Source organism: Hypanus sabinus, chromosome 9 (genome assembly GCF_030144855.1).
Source record: "Hypanus sabinus isolate sHypSab1 chromosome 9, sHypSab1.hap1, whole genome shotgun sequence".
Lineage (NCBI taxonomy): Eukaryota > Metazoa > Chordata > Chondrichthyes > Myliobatiformes > Dasyatidae > Hypanus > Hypanus sabinus.
In genome coordinates this window covers 95,621,361-95,639,352 of record NC_082714.1, presented here as the reverse complement: position 1 = coordinate 95,639,352, position 17,992 = coordinate 95,621,361, and the positions used below count along the sequence as shown (strand labels likewise).

Below are 17,992 nucleotides of genomic sequence, written 5' to 3'. Positions count from 1 at the left end.
GGACAAGGGCACAATAAGACACCACCTTCACCACCATGGGCTCAGTGAGGCACATTTTCCTCCTTTAGAATCACCAGTGGAAAAGCAAATTTGAGGAAGAAGACCAGCATACCCCTAGAAGCTGGAGGGCTGGGAGGCACGCACACCTCCCTCGGCAGCTGCGATCCCGCTGCCACCAGGTCCTGTGCGAGCTGCACGCGCTCCTGGATGTACCGCTGCGAGGCTGGGTCGTTGACCAGGTTCTCCTCGTCCGGTGCCACATCCTGCGAGTGCACCAGGTCGTGGCAGGTCACGCCAAAGACAGGCAAGCTGTGCAAGAATGTAATGTGCTGCTCCAGCACAGCGTCCGTCCCCCGCTGGCCGGCGTGCAGAGTCTGCAGCTGCCTCTGGGTGTTTGAGTACCTGGGGTCCTCCAGCACAAACAGTTCCCTCAGCTCCTGTCTACTGAAGTACCGAAAAGGGTTCTTACTCTCCCCCATCGACTGGCGAATCAGCGAATCTGTTGAAGACATACAACAAGGTTACAAGCTCCTCGTTAATTGGAGCCGACATTCCCCAGTGACACCCACACCCAACCTGAAGGCACCCAGAACACCCTGCACCAACTTCCCAAACAGTGCTTTCCACTTGAGTCTGCCTCACAGCACAGAAACAGGCCTTTCAACCAAACTGGCCCATGTCAACCCATCTAAGCTAGCCCCATCTTTCCACATTTGGCCCATATCCCTCTAAACAACCATCAGGATCAGGCTCCTGAATCAACGTGGATAACTTCACTCTCCTCCATGCTGAACTGACTCAACTTCCATGGACATTACAACTCAATATTATTTATTTACATTTTAAAATTATTTGCGTGATTTGTCTTCATTTGCACATTGGATGTGTCAGTCTGTTATTTTAGCTTTCCATAAATTCTATTTGTAATTTCTTAATTTTCCCATAAATGCCTGAAAAAGATTGCAATTTCAAGGTAGTATAAGATGTACTTTGATAATAAATTTACATTGAACTTTAAATCTTTCCCATCCATGTACATTTTTTAAATGTTGTTCAAACTGTGTCGGCCAAATCATCGGGCACATTTGAAGTGAAGGTTGATAGGCTCCTAGCTACTAACGGGATCAAAGGTTACAGAGAAAGCAAGAGAATGGGGTTAGGAAGAAAACTAAATTGAGTTAATTTAATTACTTACATTCTTTATATACATGAGTAAAAATCTTTGTGCAATTTATAATAAATAGTATGTTCAACAGGTTAGTCAATATAACATAGAAATATAGATGTATCAGCATGAGCGAAGCAATCTGGTGAAAGAAGCTGTCCCAGAGCCTGTCGGTTCTGGCTTTTATGCTGCAGTACCATTTCCCAAATGGTAGCAGATGTAACAGTTTGTGGTTGGGGTGACTTGGGTCCGCAATCATCCTTTGGGTCCTTTTTACACACCTGTCTTTGTAAATATCTCGAATAGTGGGAAGTTCACATCTACAGATGCACTGCGCTATCCACACCACTCTCTGCAGAGTCCTGCATTTGAGAGAAGTACAGTTTCCATACCAGGCAGTGATGCAGCCAGTCAGGATGCTCTCAATTGTGCCCCTGTAGAAAATTCTTAGGATTTGGGGGCCCACACCAAACTTCTTCAACTAGCTGAGGTAAAAAATGGCTCTATTGTGCCTTTTTCACCACATAGTCAATATGCACAGACCACATGAAATCAACCATGATCGAATGGCAGAGCCCTATGGCCTAATTTTGCTCCCATCTCTTATGGTGGTAATGTTTTTGCCTCAACCAGCTCATCTGACAGTTTATTCTACATATACATCACCCTCTGAACGATAGTTCTGTGTCAGAACTATTGAAATTTTCCCTTCTCACCTTCAACCTACCCCGACTAATTCTTCATTCCTCCACTCTGGGGGAGAAAATGTATGCATTCACTCTCTCTCTGTGCCCCTTGTGATCTTATCCCTCTGGAAAACCGCCTCCTACGCTCTCCTGCACTCCAATAAGTCCCAGCCTGCTCAACCTCTCCACAGCAACACACACAATGTATCAAAGCAGGTCAGGCTTGTGCCCCCGAGAGGGGGAATAAGCAGTCAACATCTTGGGCCAAGGTCCTACACCAGACTATTCCTCTGACCCATAACGTGAGGAACTGGCCAATAAACACCAGCCTCCACAGGTTGTCTGGAATTAACATGGCATTAACCTTACACTTTGGAGGAGGGCTGTAGAACAAGTCAAAACTGCCCAGTGCAGCAACAGCACCATCAAGGACATACAGAATATATAGAAAGGTGCCAGAAAAGGCCCATCATGAAGGATTTTGCCCACCCTGCTCAGACTGCCACACTCCCATGAGGGAGGAGGCCAGATAGCATCCACACCAGGACAACAAGACTCCCAAAAAAGTAACTTTCCCCAAGCTGTAAGGCTGATCAACACCTCCACTTTATTTCCTGTCAGTCACCTTATGTACAGCCCAGCAACACTTTATGGACATACAATGTATATAAGCTATCTTGTGTATTTATATTTAGAGTTTCTTATTAGTGTTAATAATAAAAAATTGTGTTCTGATTCCTTAAGGATATCATTGTTGTGGCCGGGGTGTGGGGGGCGTGGAAGAGAGGAGGAAGTAGCAGTGGGAGTGTATCCCCACCACTTATTAAATGTTCCTAATGGCGGGCATCCCAAGTTGCCTCTCACAACCAAGCCCAGCTTCCAGGCTTCACATACAGCTTAGCTACTAAACCCAGCAGAACAGTTTCTACTAACAGGAGTAGGGGCAAAGGCTGGTACTGCCACCTTAAAACCAGTTGCTTTGGGCAGATGGGGCTTGTAGGCCATGGTTAGCAGTTCACTTCGGAGAAGGAAAACTCCAATCTCAAACCCCCACTGCCTTGCATCTTTATCCACACATGGGGAAGGTGTCGGGAGCCTGCTACACGGGCAACAGCTTGGTCTGCATGTTGTACTGCCCTGGCTTGCGCAGCACAGACAGGTAGGGCACAACATCCATGGCTGACCTCAACCAACGGAGGGCCTCAAGATTGCCCAAGGAGTGGAAGACTACTGAGCTAATGTGGGGAAGGATGGGAATGATGGGCTGAAGTACAAGTCTGTGTTGTACGACTCACACAACAGCCTCAGTCATACCAAGAGAGTAAATGCAGTAGAGCAGGACCTGAGGCTGCAGGAGTCTCCCTGCGGAGGAATCTGTCAGTCTCTGGAACTCGCTGCTGGACTGTGGGCTAAAGCAAAGTTCAAAGTAAATTTATTTATCGAGGTGCACATGTCACTTATCCCAACCAGAGATTCATTTTCATGGAGGCATTCACAGCAAAAACAAAGAAACGCTAGTCAATGAAAACACACAAAAAGAGAAACATCTGATATGCAAAAGACAAACTGTGCAAATATAAAAAGAAAAGACAAAAATAAATAAATTAGCAAGAGAGAGCATGAGATGAAGAGTTCTTGAGAGTGACGCCACAGGTTGTGGGAGCAGTTCAATGTTCAGGTGAGTGAAGTTATTACCATTGATTCAAGAGCCTGATGATGGAGTAATAATTGTTCCTGACCCAGGTGGGTGAGCCCCATGTACCTCCTTCCTGGTGGCAGCAGCAAACGGAGAGCATGACCTGAATGCTCCAGGTCCTTGATGAAGTGTTCAGGATCAAGGAGGGCAGTAGACAGGAAAGATATTAAGCCAACTGGCTTTTTCCACAGATGCTGTCCAACTTGTGATTTCCAGCATTATTTTTATTCAGATTTCCAGCTGCTTTTTCAGGCATTTTTCAGTGGTAACTGCAGATGCTGGAACCCAGAGCACCAAGCAATATACTGGAGTACTTAGCGGGTCAGGCAGAATCTGTGGGTAGCCCACACAGCATTGTGTGCTGTTCTGGCCCTATTACAGGTAGGATATAATGCAGATTACAGGTAGGCCTGATAGAGGGTCTAGGCCAGGCATGGGCAAACTAAGGCCCTCGGGCCATATGCGGCCCATTAAGCTTTTTAATCCGGCCCGCAGAACTTGATGAAATTATATTAATAAACCTTGTTAACGTTTTTTACCCGCAATTCTGGCGTTTTTCCAATAGATGACGCACTCTATATGCATTGACCTTTGTTGAGGTGCAGTGTATTACTCCACATTTGCGCTTTACTCTTTGTTCGGCTCGACCTATTTGTGTGAACAGGCGTTCAGCGTCATGAACATCAACAAAGCCAGCCACAGATCCAAGTTAACTGACCAACACCTCAGATCCATCCTGAGAATCGCCACAACAAAACTAAATCCAGACTTTGATGCGCTGGCTAAAAAGGGAGACCAAAAACAATGTTCCCACTGAAATTAAAAATAAGTTTCTTTGTTGTGTTATGTAAAGAATGCATTTGAAAATTTTTTTTCAATAAGCCTTACATGTTACATGTCATTTCTGTTAAGTGATGGAGATGAGTAGTGCGCAGGTGCATGTACGTTCTCAAAATAAAAAATGCGCTCCGCATACTGGCGCGCTGATATTGTTCTGTCTTTGTGCTGGTCGTTGTTGAGTTGTGGCAAAGAGGACAATTGAATAAGAAGGAGCAGGACAAGTAGACCTGCATCTCCTAACGTTTTTGAAATAAAGACAGTCAGGAGGAGAGTGATGATGATAACATCTTGAAGAATGACAGAATTTTCAGTGCTTTAAAATAATAACTGTTACTATTAAAAAAAGCTGTATTTTATTCCTTTAATTTTCAGTGTTTTAAAAGTCATTTCAATAAATAGCTAAATACCATGGGACTTCAATGACAGATATTTTGTTGTAATGCATTTGTTCATTTTCAATTGAAATTAAAGCACATGTTTTCTACATATCCCATGATATTTTATTTTCTCTTATGAGGTGTATTACCAAAATACTCCGTCCATCTGCTCCTGGTCCGGCCCCCCTGTCAAATTTTAGAACCCTTTGTGGTCCACAAGTCAAAAAGTTTGCCCACCCCTGGTCTAGGCCCAAAATGTTGACTGTTTATTCATCTCTGAAGATGCTGCCTGACCTACTGAGTTTCTCTAGCATTTTGTGCACATTGCTAGGATTTCCAGCAACCACAGAATCTCTAGTGTTTACAGGTAGGATAAGGAAGTTTTGAAGAGGGTTCTGAAGAGGTTCACAAGGGTCCTCAGCACAAGATATTCTGCAGGTACTGGAGATCCAGAGCACCATACAAAATGCTGTAGGAACTCAGCAGGTCAGGCAGCATCTATGAAAGGAATAAACAGTCCATAAATGAGAGAAAAGCTGTGGCTGCTGGAAATCCAAGCCACACACACAAAATGCTGGATGGAAAAGAGCACAGCTGACGATTCAGACTGAAACCCTTTGGCAGGACTAGAGAAAAAAGTTTTTAAAAAGTGGGGGGAGGGGAAGGAGAGAAACAAGATGATAGGTGAAACCTGAAACAGTGGGGGTGGGGGGGGGGGGGGGAGAGAAGAGAGATGAAGTAAAGAGCTGGAAAGACAGAAGACCCCGGAAGAGCACTAGAGAGGCAATGAGTGGACAAGATGATGTGAGATACAGAAAAGGGGATGGGAAGTGGTGAAGGGGGGCATTACCAAAAGTTTGAGAAATCGATGTTCATGCCATCAGTTTGGAGGCTACACAAATGGAATATAAGGTGTTGTTCCTCCAACCCCAGTGTGACCAGATCATGACAGTGGACCAGGTAAACTTGAGGGCAGAGTGGAAGTTGAAGGCAAAATGGATGAAGTCAATGAGTTCAGTATGGTTGCAGGAAGCAGCAACAATGCAGTCCAGGTAGCATTGGAAAAGTGCAGGATGGTCACCAGTGTAGGCTTGGAACATTGACTGCTCCATGTAAGCAACAAACAGGCAGGCATAGCTGGGACCCATGCAAGTGCCCATGGCTACACCCTTTGTTTGAAGTGGGAGGAATCAAAGGAGAAATTATTTAGAGTGAAAACAAATTCTGCTAGATGGAGGAGAGCAGTGGTGGAGGGGACATGGTTAGGTCTGGAGTAAAGAAATAAAAACTGAGGCTCTCCTGGTGTGGGGAATGGATATGTAAAGTGACTGATGAGTCTTTCAGCACAGGTGAAGGGTCTCATTAATCCTTTGGCCCTTAAGCTGAACTGGTCTATGCCAACCAAGGTACCCACCCCATTCATCTGCATTTGGCCCATATCCAGACCTGATGAAGGGTCCCAGTCCAAAACATCAACTGTTTGTTCCTCTCCACAGATACTGCCTGAACTGCTGAGCTCCCCCAGCACTTTGTGCATCCCTCTGAACTGTTTCTATCCATGTAACTTTCAAGCATCTTTGCTTTTTTAATGAGACTCTTCAGCTGTTCTGAATGGAAGAGAAGGTGGTGAATATAGAGGAGAGGGGAAAGGGTAGAGTGAGCAAAAAGGTATACAGGTAAGTCCAGGTAAGGAGATGACGGGTGAGCCAAGAGGCCAATTTTGCATTGCCAATGATTCAAATTCAAGTTTATCTATCAAAAGTACAGCATACAGTGAAATGTGTTGTTTGCATTAACAGCCAAATATAGATGTGCTGGGGGCAGACCGCAAGTGAGGCACACATTACCAAATAACAATTACTGCACGGAAACAGGCCATCTCAACCCTTCTAATCTATGCCAAACGCTTACTCTCACCTAGTCCCACTTACCTGCACTCAGCCCATAACCCTCCATTCCTTTCCTGTCCTGTCCATATACCTATTCAATTTTATTTTAAATAACAAAATCGAACCTGCCTCTACCACTTCTACTGGAAGCTCATTCCACAGCTACCACTCTAAGTTCCCCCTCATGTCAGCCCTAAACTTTTGCCCCTTAACTCTCAACTCATGTCCTCTTGTTTGAATTTCCTAATCTCTCAATGGAAAAAAACCTATCCACGTCAACTCTATCCAACCCCCCCCCCATAATTTTAAATACCTCTATCAAGTCCCCCCTCAACCTTCTACGCTACAAAGAATAAAGACCTAACTTGTTCAATCTTTCCCTGTAACTTAGGTGCTGAAACCCAGGTAACATTCTAGTCAATCTCCTCTGTACTCTCTATTTTGTTGACATATTTCCTATAATTCGGTGACCAGAACTGCACACAATATTCCAAATTTGGCCTCACCAATGCCTTGTACAATTTTAACATTACATCCCAACTTCTGTACTCAATGCTTGATTTATAAAGGCCAACATACCAAAAGGTTTCTTCACCATCCTATCCACGAGATTCCACCTTTAGGGAACTATGCACCATAATTCCTAGATCACTCTGTTCTACTGCATTCTTCAATGCCCTACCACTTACCATGTATGGCCTATTTGGATTATTCCTACCAAAATGTAGCACCTTACACTTATCAGCATTAAACTCTATCTGCCATCTTTCAGCCCACTCTTCTACCTGGCCTAAATCTCTCTGCAAGCTTTGAAAATCTACTTCATTATCCACAATGCCACCTATTATCTGCATACTTACTAATCCAATTTACCACCCCATCATCCAGATCATTACCCAGTACAGATTCTTGATTCACACCACTAGTCACCGGCCTCCAACCTGAAACAGTTATCCACCACTACTCTGGCATCTCCCATCCAGCCATTGTTCAATCCATTTTACTTCTTCAATATTAACACCTAAAGATTGAACCTTCCTAACTGACCTTCCGTGCGGAACCTTGTCAAAGGCCTTACTGAAGTCCATATAGACAACATCCACTGCTTTACCCTCGTCAACTTTCCTAGTAACCTCTTCAAAAAATTCAATAAGATTTGTCAAACCTGACCTTCTACATATAAATCCACGTTGACTGCACCTAATCAGACCCTGTCTATCCAGATAATTATATATACCATCTCTAAGAATACTTTCCATTAATTTACCCACCACTGACGTCAAACTTACAGGCCTATAATTGCTAGGTTTACTCTTAGAACCCTTTTTAAACAATGGAACCACATGAGCAATACGCCAATCCTCCGGCACCATCACTGTTTCTAATGAGATTTGAAATATTTCTGTCAGAGCCCCTGCTATTTCTACACCAACTTCCCTCAGGATCCTAGGGAATATCTTGTCAGGACCCAGAGATTTATCCATTTTTATATTCCTTAAAAGTACCAGTACTTCCTCCTCTTTAATAGTCATAGTTTCCATAACTTCCCTACTTGTTTCCATTACCTTACACAATTCAATATCCTTCTCCTTAGTGAATACCGAAGAAAAGAAATTGTTCAAAATCTCCCCCATCTCTTACGGCTCCACACATAGCTGTCCATTCTGATTCTCTAAGGGACCAATTTTATCCCTCACTATCCTTTTGCTATTAATATAACTGTAGAAACCCTTCGGATTTATTTTCACTTTAATTGCCAAAGCAACCTCGTATCTTCCTTTAGCTTTTCTAATTTCTTTAAGATTCTTTTTACATTCTTTATATTCCTCGAGCACCTCATTTACTCCATGCTGCCTATATTTGTTGTAGATCTCCTTTTTCCAAACCAAGTTTCCAATATCCCTTGAAAACCATGGCCCTCTCAAACTTTTAACCTTTCCTTTCAACCTAACAGGAACATAAAGATTCTGTACCCTCAATTTCACCTTTAAATGACCTCCATTTCCCAATTACATCCTTCCCATAAAACAAATTGTTCCAATCCACTCCTTCTAAATCCTTTCGCATCTCCTCAAAGTTAGCCTTTCTCCAAGCAAAAATCTCAACCCTGGGTCCAGTCCTATCCTTCTCCATAATTATATTGAAACTAATGGCATTGTGATCACTGGACCCGAAGTGCTCCCCAAAACATACCTCCGTCACCTGACCTATATCATTCACTAACAGGAGATCCAACACTGCCCCTTCTCTAGTTGGTACCTCTATGTATTGCTGCAAACATTTTACAAACTCAACATAGCACAGCACCAACATAGCATGCTTACCGTGTTCAGATCAACAGAGGCAAACCAAAATAGAGAGAGAAGCCCTTTACCTCCCTCCTACCCACTGACATGAGATGCTATTCAATCCATCTGCTGGTTGCCCAACCCTCTACCTCAACTCCAGATTCCATAGCCATCACCCCCAAAGGCTACATCTCCAAAGTTGGTCCTGCTTGATTGCTGTGGTAGTCTCTCCCCAACAATTGGACCTGGTGCTCCTGTCCCACAAAATGCAACCCACCAAGACAAGACACTGACCCACCCCTCCCACCGCCTCTTGCCCTGAGCTGCCGTTGCTGGGACTCACCCTTGAAGATCTGCCTCCTATAGATCTTTTCCTCCACGCTGCCACAGGTGACCAGGCGGTAGATGAGCACATCTTCAGTCTGCCCAATTCTGTATGCCCTGTCCACGGCCTGGGCGTCAGTGGCAGGGTTCCAGCTGGGGTCAATGATCACCACCCGGTTGGCAGCGGTGAGGGTGAGGCCCACTCCACCCACCTGGGTGGTGAGTAGGAAGACAGAGCAGTGGGAGTAGCGCTGGAAGCTCTCCACCACCTTCTGCCGCTCAGGCAAGCCCATGGTGCCATCTATGCGGGCCAGCTGGAAGCCCCTGGCGGTCAGCACCCTCTGGACAATGTCCAGCATCTTGCGTGACTGGGAGAAGACCAGGGTCCGGTGGCCCTCCTCCCGCAGCCTCTCCAGTAAACCCAGCAGGAAGACCAACTTGCCCGACTCTTGGACCAGCAGCTCGTTGGAGACCCGACAGATGTCATAACTGTCACCATCACCCCCGTCCAGCCCCAGCTCCCCCCAGACCCTCCTGGACAGCAGCCTCGGGTGGTCGCACAGCTTCTTCAGGTTGTTGAGCTGAACCAACGGAGAAAGCTTGGTCTGCAGCAGCTCCTGGACCAGTTCGGATGACACAAACTTGCGGTAGATCTCCTCCTGGATGGGGCTGAGGTGGACCCACACAATCAGGTCGTTCTTTCGGCTCAGGGACAGCATGTTGCCCTTGGCCGCTGGCCTCCGTCCCCCTGTTTCTGCCTCCAGGGACCGCTCCTCCAAGTCCCGAATGCCTTCCTTTGTCCGCCGCAGGAAGTAGGGCTCGATCAGACTCATGAGTGTCTCGGAGATGCGAAGTCCCAGCTCCTTCTCTGCCGGGCTGGCGTCCTTTTCTCTCGCCCGGGTGATAGGGTTCTCATACATTGTCTTAAAGGTCTTCAGGGGCCCCAGCAGCGAGCCCTGGCAGGCGAAGTCAAAGAGGGTCCACATCTCCTGCAGGTTGTTCTGCAGGGGGGTGCCAGTCAGTAGGACCCTGTTCTTGGCCAGGATGGCATTGACGTGCTTGGTGGTCTTGCTGAGTTGGGATTTGATCTTGTGTGCCTCGTCCAAGACCATGTAGTCCCAGGTGAATGGCTGGCCGTCCAGGTGACAGAGCTGCTCCAAGTTATAGATCACCAGCTGGTAGGTGGTGATGACCACCCCTCCTTTTCGCTGCACCTTCTCCAGGTTCCGGGTCCGTTCTGCCTTGGAGCCATGGAAGGCTACAGAAATTGAGAGAAACGCGTTGATAAGAACAGAACATAGAAACAGTTCAAAGATTAAAATATATAAACGTCATCATACAGTACCCCAAGATTCATTTCTTGCGGGGATTCACAGTAAATTCAAAAAGACAATAGAACCAGTGAAAAACTACATTCAAGATGGGCAGACAGTGTGCAAAAAATATGAGTAATAGAGAACAGGAGATTAAGAGTCCTTGAAAGTGAGTCCATAGGTTATGGGAACAGTTGGTGAGTGAAACAGTGAAGGTATCCCTGCAGACCCTTCGACCCAAGATGTTTCGGCAACCTCTGTGATATTGAGGTCACTAATTCTGCTCTGCCTACCAACTAATTGTGTTAGAACATCTAGACATCTTCCCCTGCATACGGTATGACCTCCTTTTGATTCATTTGTCCTCTCTCCAGTTATACAAAAATCCCTTTGATTTCCCTTCCCAAATTGCATGCTTAATGTATTTATTTTATCTTACCTTTTTAATATTTTCACACTGTCTTTTGCACATTGTTTGTCCATCTTTGTAGCTTTTCACTGACTATTCTGTTCCTTTGGAGCTTAATGTGAGGGGAGTCAAATTTACTTTTGAACTCTGAACCTCCAAGTTAAACTCCATTTGCAGCGTTTTGCTCAAACGACAAGAAACATGATGACCTCACAGTACAGCTTACCACACACTTTCAACAAAATCAGAGCACTCCAGTGGATGATTACTGCCAGGCATAAACGGTTATTTCCAAGACAAAATCCCCAGCACTAATCATCTCTCCACCCTTAAAAATATTTATTCATTTCAGCTCTCTTCTATGTCAGCAGTTTCCGGTCCATGGTTCTATCAACCTAACCCTGGCCTCCTTTCTCTCCCCAAGCCCTCTCAAACACCCCCACTCCAGCTCGAAAGCACACCAGGACAGGCCCTTTGGCCTACAACTGCAAGTTAAACAATTAGTCAGCACAGGAAACCTGCCTGTTTGCGGGTCTAACCACCTATTCAATATTGTTAACATATCCCTTTCTACCACCTCCCCTGGCCTCAGAGACCTATCACTGTATGCAAAAATATCTTGCATAGCTCCTTTAAGGATTTCTCTTCTCCCCTTAAATCTATGCCCTCCAGTAACTGCCATTTCTACCCTAGAGCAAAACATTCTGAATGTCTTATCCCATTCATGTCTCTCAATTTTAGAAACTTCCATCATAATCCCATCAAGATCAACTGTTTATTCCTCTCCAGAAATGCTCCCTGAACAGCTGAGCTCCTCCAACATGTGGTCATAGGAGCAGAATTAGGCCACTCAGGCCATTGCTTCTACTCTGCCATGCCATCATTGCTAATTTATTCTCCCCATAATCTTTGACACCCTTAATAATCAAATACCTATCAACTGTGGCTTAAAATATAACCAATGGCTTTGCCTCCACAGCCACCTGTGGCAAAAAATTTCACAGGTTCACCAACCCCTCCAGCTAAAGAAATTCCTCATCTTTGCTCCAAAGGGACATCCTTCTGAGGCTGAACCCTCTGGTCCTAGACTCACCCACCATAGGAAACATCCTCTCCACATCCACTTTCTGGGCTTTTCAATATTCAGTAGGTTTCAATGAGATCCTTCCCCATTCTTCTAAGCTTATTTCAGAGACATCAAAAGCTCACTTTCATTCCCAGGAACATTATCAAGAGCCTCCACTGGGCACTCTCCAATGCCAGCAAAGCTTTTCTCAGAAAAGTTATGGGCTGAAAAATCCTCACAATACTCCCAAGTTCTGCCTGACCAGTGCTTTATAAAGCCTCAGCATTACTTACTTGCTTTTATATTCTAGTCCTCTCAAAATGAATGCTAACATTGCATTTGCCATCCTTACTGTAATGTTAAGAAGTTAGCATCTCGTAGGCCGTTTGTGACCCTGGCCATTTTTTTGTAAGGGTCATAGCAGCTAAGAGCTTGAGGAAAAACTAGAGAAGCACAAATGCTTTCTCATAAGATAAGCTGAGCGGGTGACATCATCCTTGGTATACGATCTGTGCTTAACTTTGTGTTTGCTTCGAGTAACTTATATTATTGCTTGATTAATTGCTGTAAGGAACATTCTGCTTTGTACCCCTTATGACACCTGCAAGATGAGCATTAAAAAGAGTGGCTATTTTCAAGGGCAGGAGGCTTTGTCTGTCTATATCCAGACACAGTGACAATTAAAACTGTTATATGAACAACTTATGACTGAAAAAGTTAACAATACTCATCTGTACAGAAACTAAGGGGGTTAACCGCCATGTATCTGTGCACGTGACTGTATGGATATAAAAAGAACTGTATTTGCTTCAGTGGAAAGAGACCCTCGAAGCAGCCTCGAGAGAGAGTGCTTAAGGAGGATTCTCTGGAGTAATTTGCTAATAAAGAGTTAAAGTTACTTTCACCGTAGTACATGGTGTCTTTGCATCAGGTAGGTCGAAAGAAGTTTACAACATTACCACCAACTCAACCTGCAAGTCAACCTTCAGGGAATCCTGCACAAGGACCCCCAAGCCCCTATGTACAATTTTTTCCCCATTTTGAAAATAATCTACACCTTTATTCCTTCTACCAAAGTGCATTACCATACACTTCCTTACGCAATATTCCATCATCCACTCCTGACTATTCTTCTCATCTGTTTAAGCTTTTCTGCAGAAACCCTGCGTCCTCAATACTACCTGCACTCCCACCTACCTTTGGGTCATCCACAAACTTGACCACAAAGCCATCACTTCCATCATCCAAATCATTGACATACAATGCAAAAAGAATCTGTCCCAACACGGACCCTGCGACACACCACTAGTCACTGGCAGACAACCAGGAAAGGTCCCTTTTATTCCTACACTGTGCCTTCTACCAGTCAACCAATCTTCTATGGTGCTTTTGAGTTTTTCAGGATTTAGATTAATCTTGATCAACTGTGTAGTTGAGCTGAGATAAGTGTGGGAAGATAAATGAGGGCAGGACTTTCACAGTGAATAGCAGGGACCTACTAGCTTAGGGGTGGAGATGCATAGTTCCCTGAAAGAGGTGCCATAGGGCACAGTAGGGAGTTCTTGGCACAGTCATCAGTCAGGAAAGTGGATATAGAAGTTGGGTGTCATGTAGCACTTGTAGAAGACATTGGTGAGAACACATTTAGAAAATCATGCAGATACAGTCACCACACTATGGGAAACATCCCTTTACACTGGACAGAGGGCAGAGAAGATTTACAAGGATGTTGTTTGGACTTGAATTATGGAGACAGTTAGTACTTCTCATTGGAACAAATTAAGAGCCCTCTTATAGGTGTGTAGAAAACCATGAAGGATCTCCCAGATTTCAGGACCTGATAGAGGTGTACAAGATGATAAGATCCTGTGGATAGTCAGAGGCTTTTCCCCAGGGCTGAAATGGTTGCCACAAGAGGACACAGGTTTAAGGTGCTGGGGAGTAGGTACACAGGAGATGTCAGGGTAAGTTTTTTTTTACTCAGAGTAGTGAGTGCGTGGAATGGGCTGCCGACAACAGTGGTGGAGGCGGATATGATATGGTCTTTTAAGAGACTTTTGAATAGGTACATTGGAGCTTAGAAAAACAGAGGGTTAGTAATAAGCATAGTAGTTTCTGAAGTAGGGACATGTTCGGCAAAACTTTGTGGGCCGAAGGGCCTGTATAGTGCTGTAGATTTTCTATGTTTCTCAAACTCCTGTGCCCCCTCACCCCACACTTCCTGCTCCCAGACACTTTCAACCTTCCTCATCCCATCTCACCCTTCCCCAGGCCCACCTCTCCGAGCTCAGATCCCCTCTCCAACCCACTTCAAGGAACTTCCACACCTTTCCTCACCCCGATCACGCTCCGCTTGCCAGAGTTCTCACCCCCGCCTGCTCCCCACCCGAAGACCATCACCTCACCCTTGACTCGGAGCCCCGGTGTCCAGCTGGCGAACTCGTCCATCCAGTTAGTTATCAGGGAGGCGGGCATCAGCACAAGTACGCTGTGCAACAGGCGGGCATCGAACATGCCCGAGAGGAAGGCAAGCAACTGTATCGTCTTGCCCAGGCCCATATCGTCCGCCAGGATGCCGCCGCCGCGCTGTTCGGCATACAGGCGATGCAGGAAGGCTACGCCGCGCCGCTGATGCGGGTGCAGCCGCTCGTAAAGCTGGCGGTAGAGGCGTAACTCGCAACCTTCAACGGGCACCCACTCGTCCTCGTCTTCACCCTCATCGTCCTGAGCCTCCAGCGCCTCTTGCACCTTCTGTATCCGCCGCTCCAGCCGCTCACTCGGCCGCAGCGTCATGGCCTCCGACAACAGGTCAAGAGCCGCCTGCAGATTGCCCGACCGCGCCTGCTCTTTTGCACGGGCCACGCATTTGCGGTACCGCTCTAGCTGCTCGGAGCTCAGGGTGCGATCCGTCGGCGCCACAGAGCAGTCAAAGGCGGGTACACCGCTCTCCGCCGCCACCACCATCTTTGTCTCGCGCCGCGGGTTGAAAACCGCACAGGCGCTCGGGAAGGGGGCGTGGCTTATGTACTAGCGTCAGAGCAGGAGGGTGGGATATTTAATGTGATAGGCAGATAATCGCAGAGGCGGGTACGAAGGGTGGGACCTAGCTGTAAATGACAGGTCGATTAACCAGTCAGAAGGAAGAGTTTAAATGCTTCAGCTGAGGGAGGGGTGATTACGACTGGGTCAAAGGTGAATGTTTGGGCGAGTGCGCTGCCAGTGCGCGGGGAGGGAGTGTGGCTGTGTTGGTGAGGGAGCGGGGTCTTGCGGTGAGATGCAGGGACAGATGGGACTTAAGTCTAGCCAACATTGTAAGACGAGCCATAAACGTCGTGTCTGGACTGGGCAAGATCTAGGCCGGTTGGCTACCCCAGTCGAGGGGCGGAACCTGGGTGGTATCCTAGTGGCGGTGGTAGGCATCTTGAGGGAACTGCGTCAAATGCCAGCAGGATCTGAGGCCCAAACCCAGATGTCTGATGCCAATGTTCAGTAGGTCACAGGGTGGGGCCAATCGTGGTCAGTCGGTCCCAAAGATTGAACACTTAATCGGGTGCGTAACTGTGTGTCTTTGAGAAATTAGAGATTGAGGTTTGACCTGCATCAGGAGAACTCACGAGTAAGTAGGTTCACAATGCGACATTCCCTCAGTACTGCTCCCCTCTCAAAGTGTGACCTCAGGGATCCCTAAGGCAGTCCAACGTTGAGTTCAGAATTAACTGGCAACTACTGCGCTGGTGCCATACTGTATGGGTCTCCGCCGTTCCTTTGGTTTCTATCTACTGCATGGAGATGGGGAGCTGACTACATGGGCCATTAAGGAGATTGCTCTCCTTAATGGTACTGCCCTGGCTTTCATATCACGTAGATAGCTGGGACGCAGCACCCATGGTCGACCCCGACCAACGGAGAACCTCAAAGGTTTGAAATCATCCCACCTCTCCCCTCAAATGTTGTAACCTACTCTCCGAGTAATGGAATAATCATAACCCCTACCCTATCCTGTTCCTGTCTAGGTCTTCCAGGTTTAAAAAAGATCATCCCTCAGTCTTTTAAACCCCAAAGAACAGAGATCTAACTTTATCCCCTTGAGATAGAATCAGAATCACGTGTAATATCACCGACATATATCGTGGAATTTTTTAACCTAGCTATAGCAGTACAATGCAATGCATAATAATATAGAAAAAATATGTAATTATATCAACTACAGGTAGTATATACGTATATTAGAAGTTAAAATAGTGCAAAAACAGAAATAATATATGTTCAAGTGAGAGAGGAACTCTTGACGACTAACAGCTCTATACACTGTGTCAATGCAATGGTGTGCAGTTACAGCATGTCAGCTGTGCAAACACAACAAACCCCGCGCTACTTTCCCTCCTCCCAAGGGAACTGCGCCATGGACAGTCCAGCCCGGCTGCGGAAGGAGGAGATTAGGCACAGGGTTGGCTCCCGTTAAAAAACAGTACCACGGAATCGCCTACAGAGGCTCCAAAGATGTCATTCTCTTGTACAGGAAGGATCTTCGAAGATGATTTGCGGACAACTTGAAAGTGGGTCAGAAGAGAGTAATCTGGCGAGCTGGTGTCGGCGGCCTATGTCCTGGAAGGGATAATGTGCTTAAGGAGACTTCCAGAAGGGTCGGTTGTCAAGATTCATTTATTATCAAAGAATGTATAAATTATTCTACTTTGGAGTTAGATCAGCTTGTAAAGCCTACGGGGTCAGAATTAAGGGACCATCCCATTTTAAGTTGGATACAGGGTGCTCCAAGACAGACAGTGTCATATATCTATGATAAATTAAACTCCCAGAAATACATGCCCACATCAGGAATGAAAGCCTGGGAGAGGGACATATCTGAGTTGGGACAAGAAAGACTGGGATGTGATTTGGGATAATGCTGCCGGTGCTTCGAAAAACCCAAATCATCGGTATATACACTTGAAATTTTGTCATAGAGCATATCTAACACCGAGAATTAGACATCAAATGGGACTGGTTCCTGACCCATATTGCTCATTTTGCCTCCCCGGAACTGTTGACTCTTTTATACATGTTGTATGGGAATGTCCAGGGTTTTTTGGTTTGAGGGGGAAGGTTACAGAACTAACAGGGGTACAATTACCAATGGACCCCGCTGTACAACTTCTAAAAGATGACTCCCACCTTTCCCTTACGGAAAAAGTGCGCAAAACTGGCTGGCAGGCCTGACTGCAGCTAAGAAGATTGTAGTCCAGCGTCGGAAACCTCCCCATGATATTTCAAGTACTCACTGACTTCGGAGCTTTTTGGACATTTCTTACCTGGAATTATCATGAGCAAGAGTAAATGATGTACGACCATACACAATCTTAATGTGGACAAATTTAATATCTAACTTAAAAGATTTGTTAAAATGGGAATGCTCTGTCTGTGTATGCACTACTATTCAGTTGGTTGGTGGAAGGGAGAGGGGTAGGGGGAGAGAAAGCGGGAGAGGGGATGGCGATGAGGGTTGGGGTGGCTGGGTTAAACAGTCAAAATGCAATCGGCAACTGGTTGTATTGAATGTAATTTGTTGGTGTTGCAATAAAAATTGTTATAAAAATTATAAATTATACAACCTTGAGATTTGCTTGCTCACGGGTTGCCACAAAGCAAGAAACACAAAAGAAGCTCAATTAAAGAAAAAAATAAAAATAAATGAAAGACGACCGCTTGATGCGCAGGAGAAAAAAAAATCATACAAACAAGCGAAGCAAACGACAGCAATCTAAACAAAAAAAAGGTTGCAAGTTCATCCCCTCTTCGGCACAGCTACTAAAGGCAGGAACTCCATAACGCTGACTTGTACCTCGTGGAATTGAAGAAATTCCTTATGACGAGGGGTCGGGGGGAAGGGGATGAGGCTGGGGGCGTCTGTTTTCCCGTGCCTCTTCTCCTCGCTGAAGAGA

General features: G+C 45.8%; 1 protein-coding gene across 1 annotated transcript in view; it reads right to left on the bottom strand.

The window, feature by feature from the left end:
• Window positions 1-15,001, bottom strand: part of ercc6l (excision repair cross-complementation group 6-like) — a 33,136-nt gene extending 18,135 nt beyond the window's left edge. The window contains exons 1-3 of the mRNA XM_059980296.1: window positions 14,459-15,001; window positions 9,285-10,523; window positions 113-499 (exon numbers count right to left, since the gene is read on the bottom strand). Of these exons, the coding sequence (XP_059836279.1) occupies window positions 113-499; window positions 9,285-10,523; window positions 14,459-14,846 (2,014 nt within the window). The 5' untranslated portion in view covers window positions 14,847-15,001. The remainder of the gene's footprint in view (window positions 1-112; window positions 500-9,284; window positions 10,524-14,458) is intronic.
• Window positions 15,002-17,992: the final 2,991 nt, after the last annotated feature.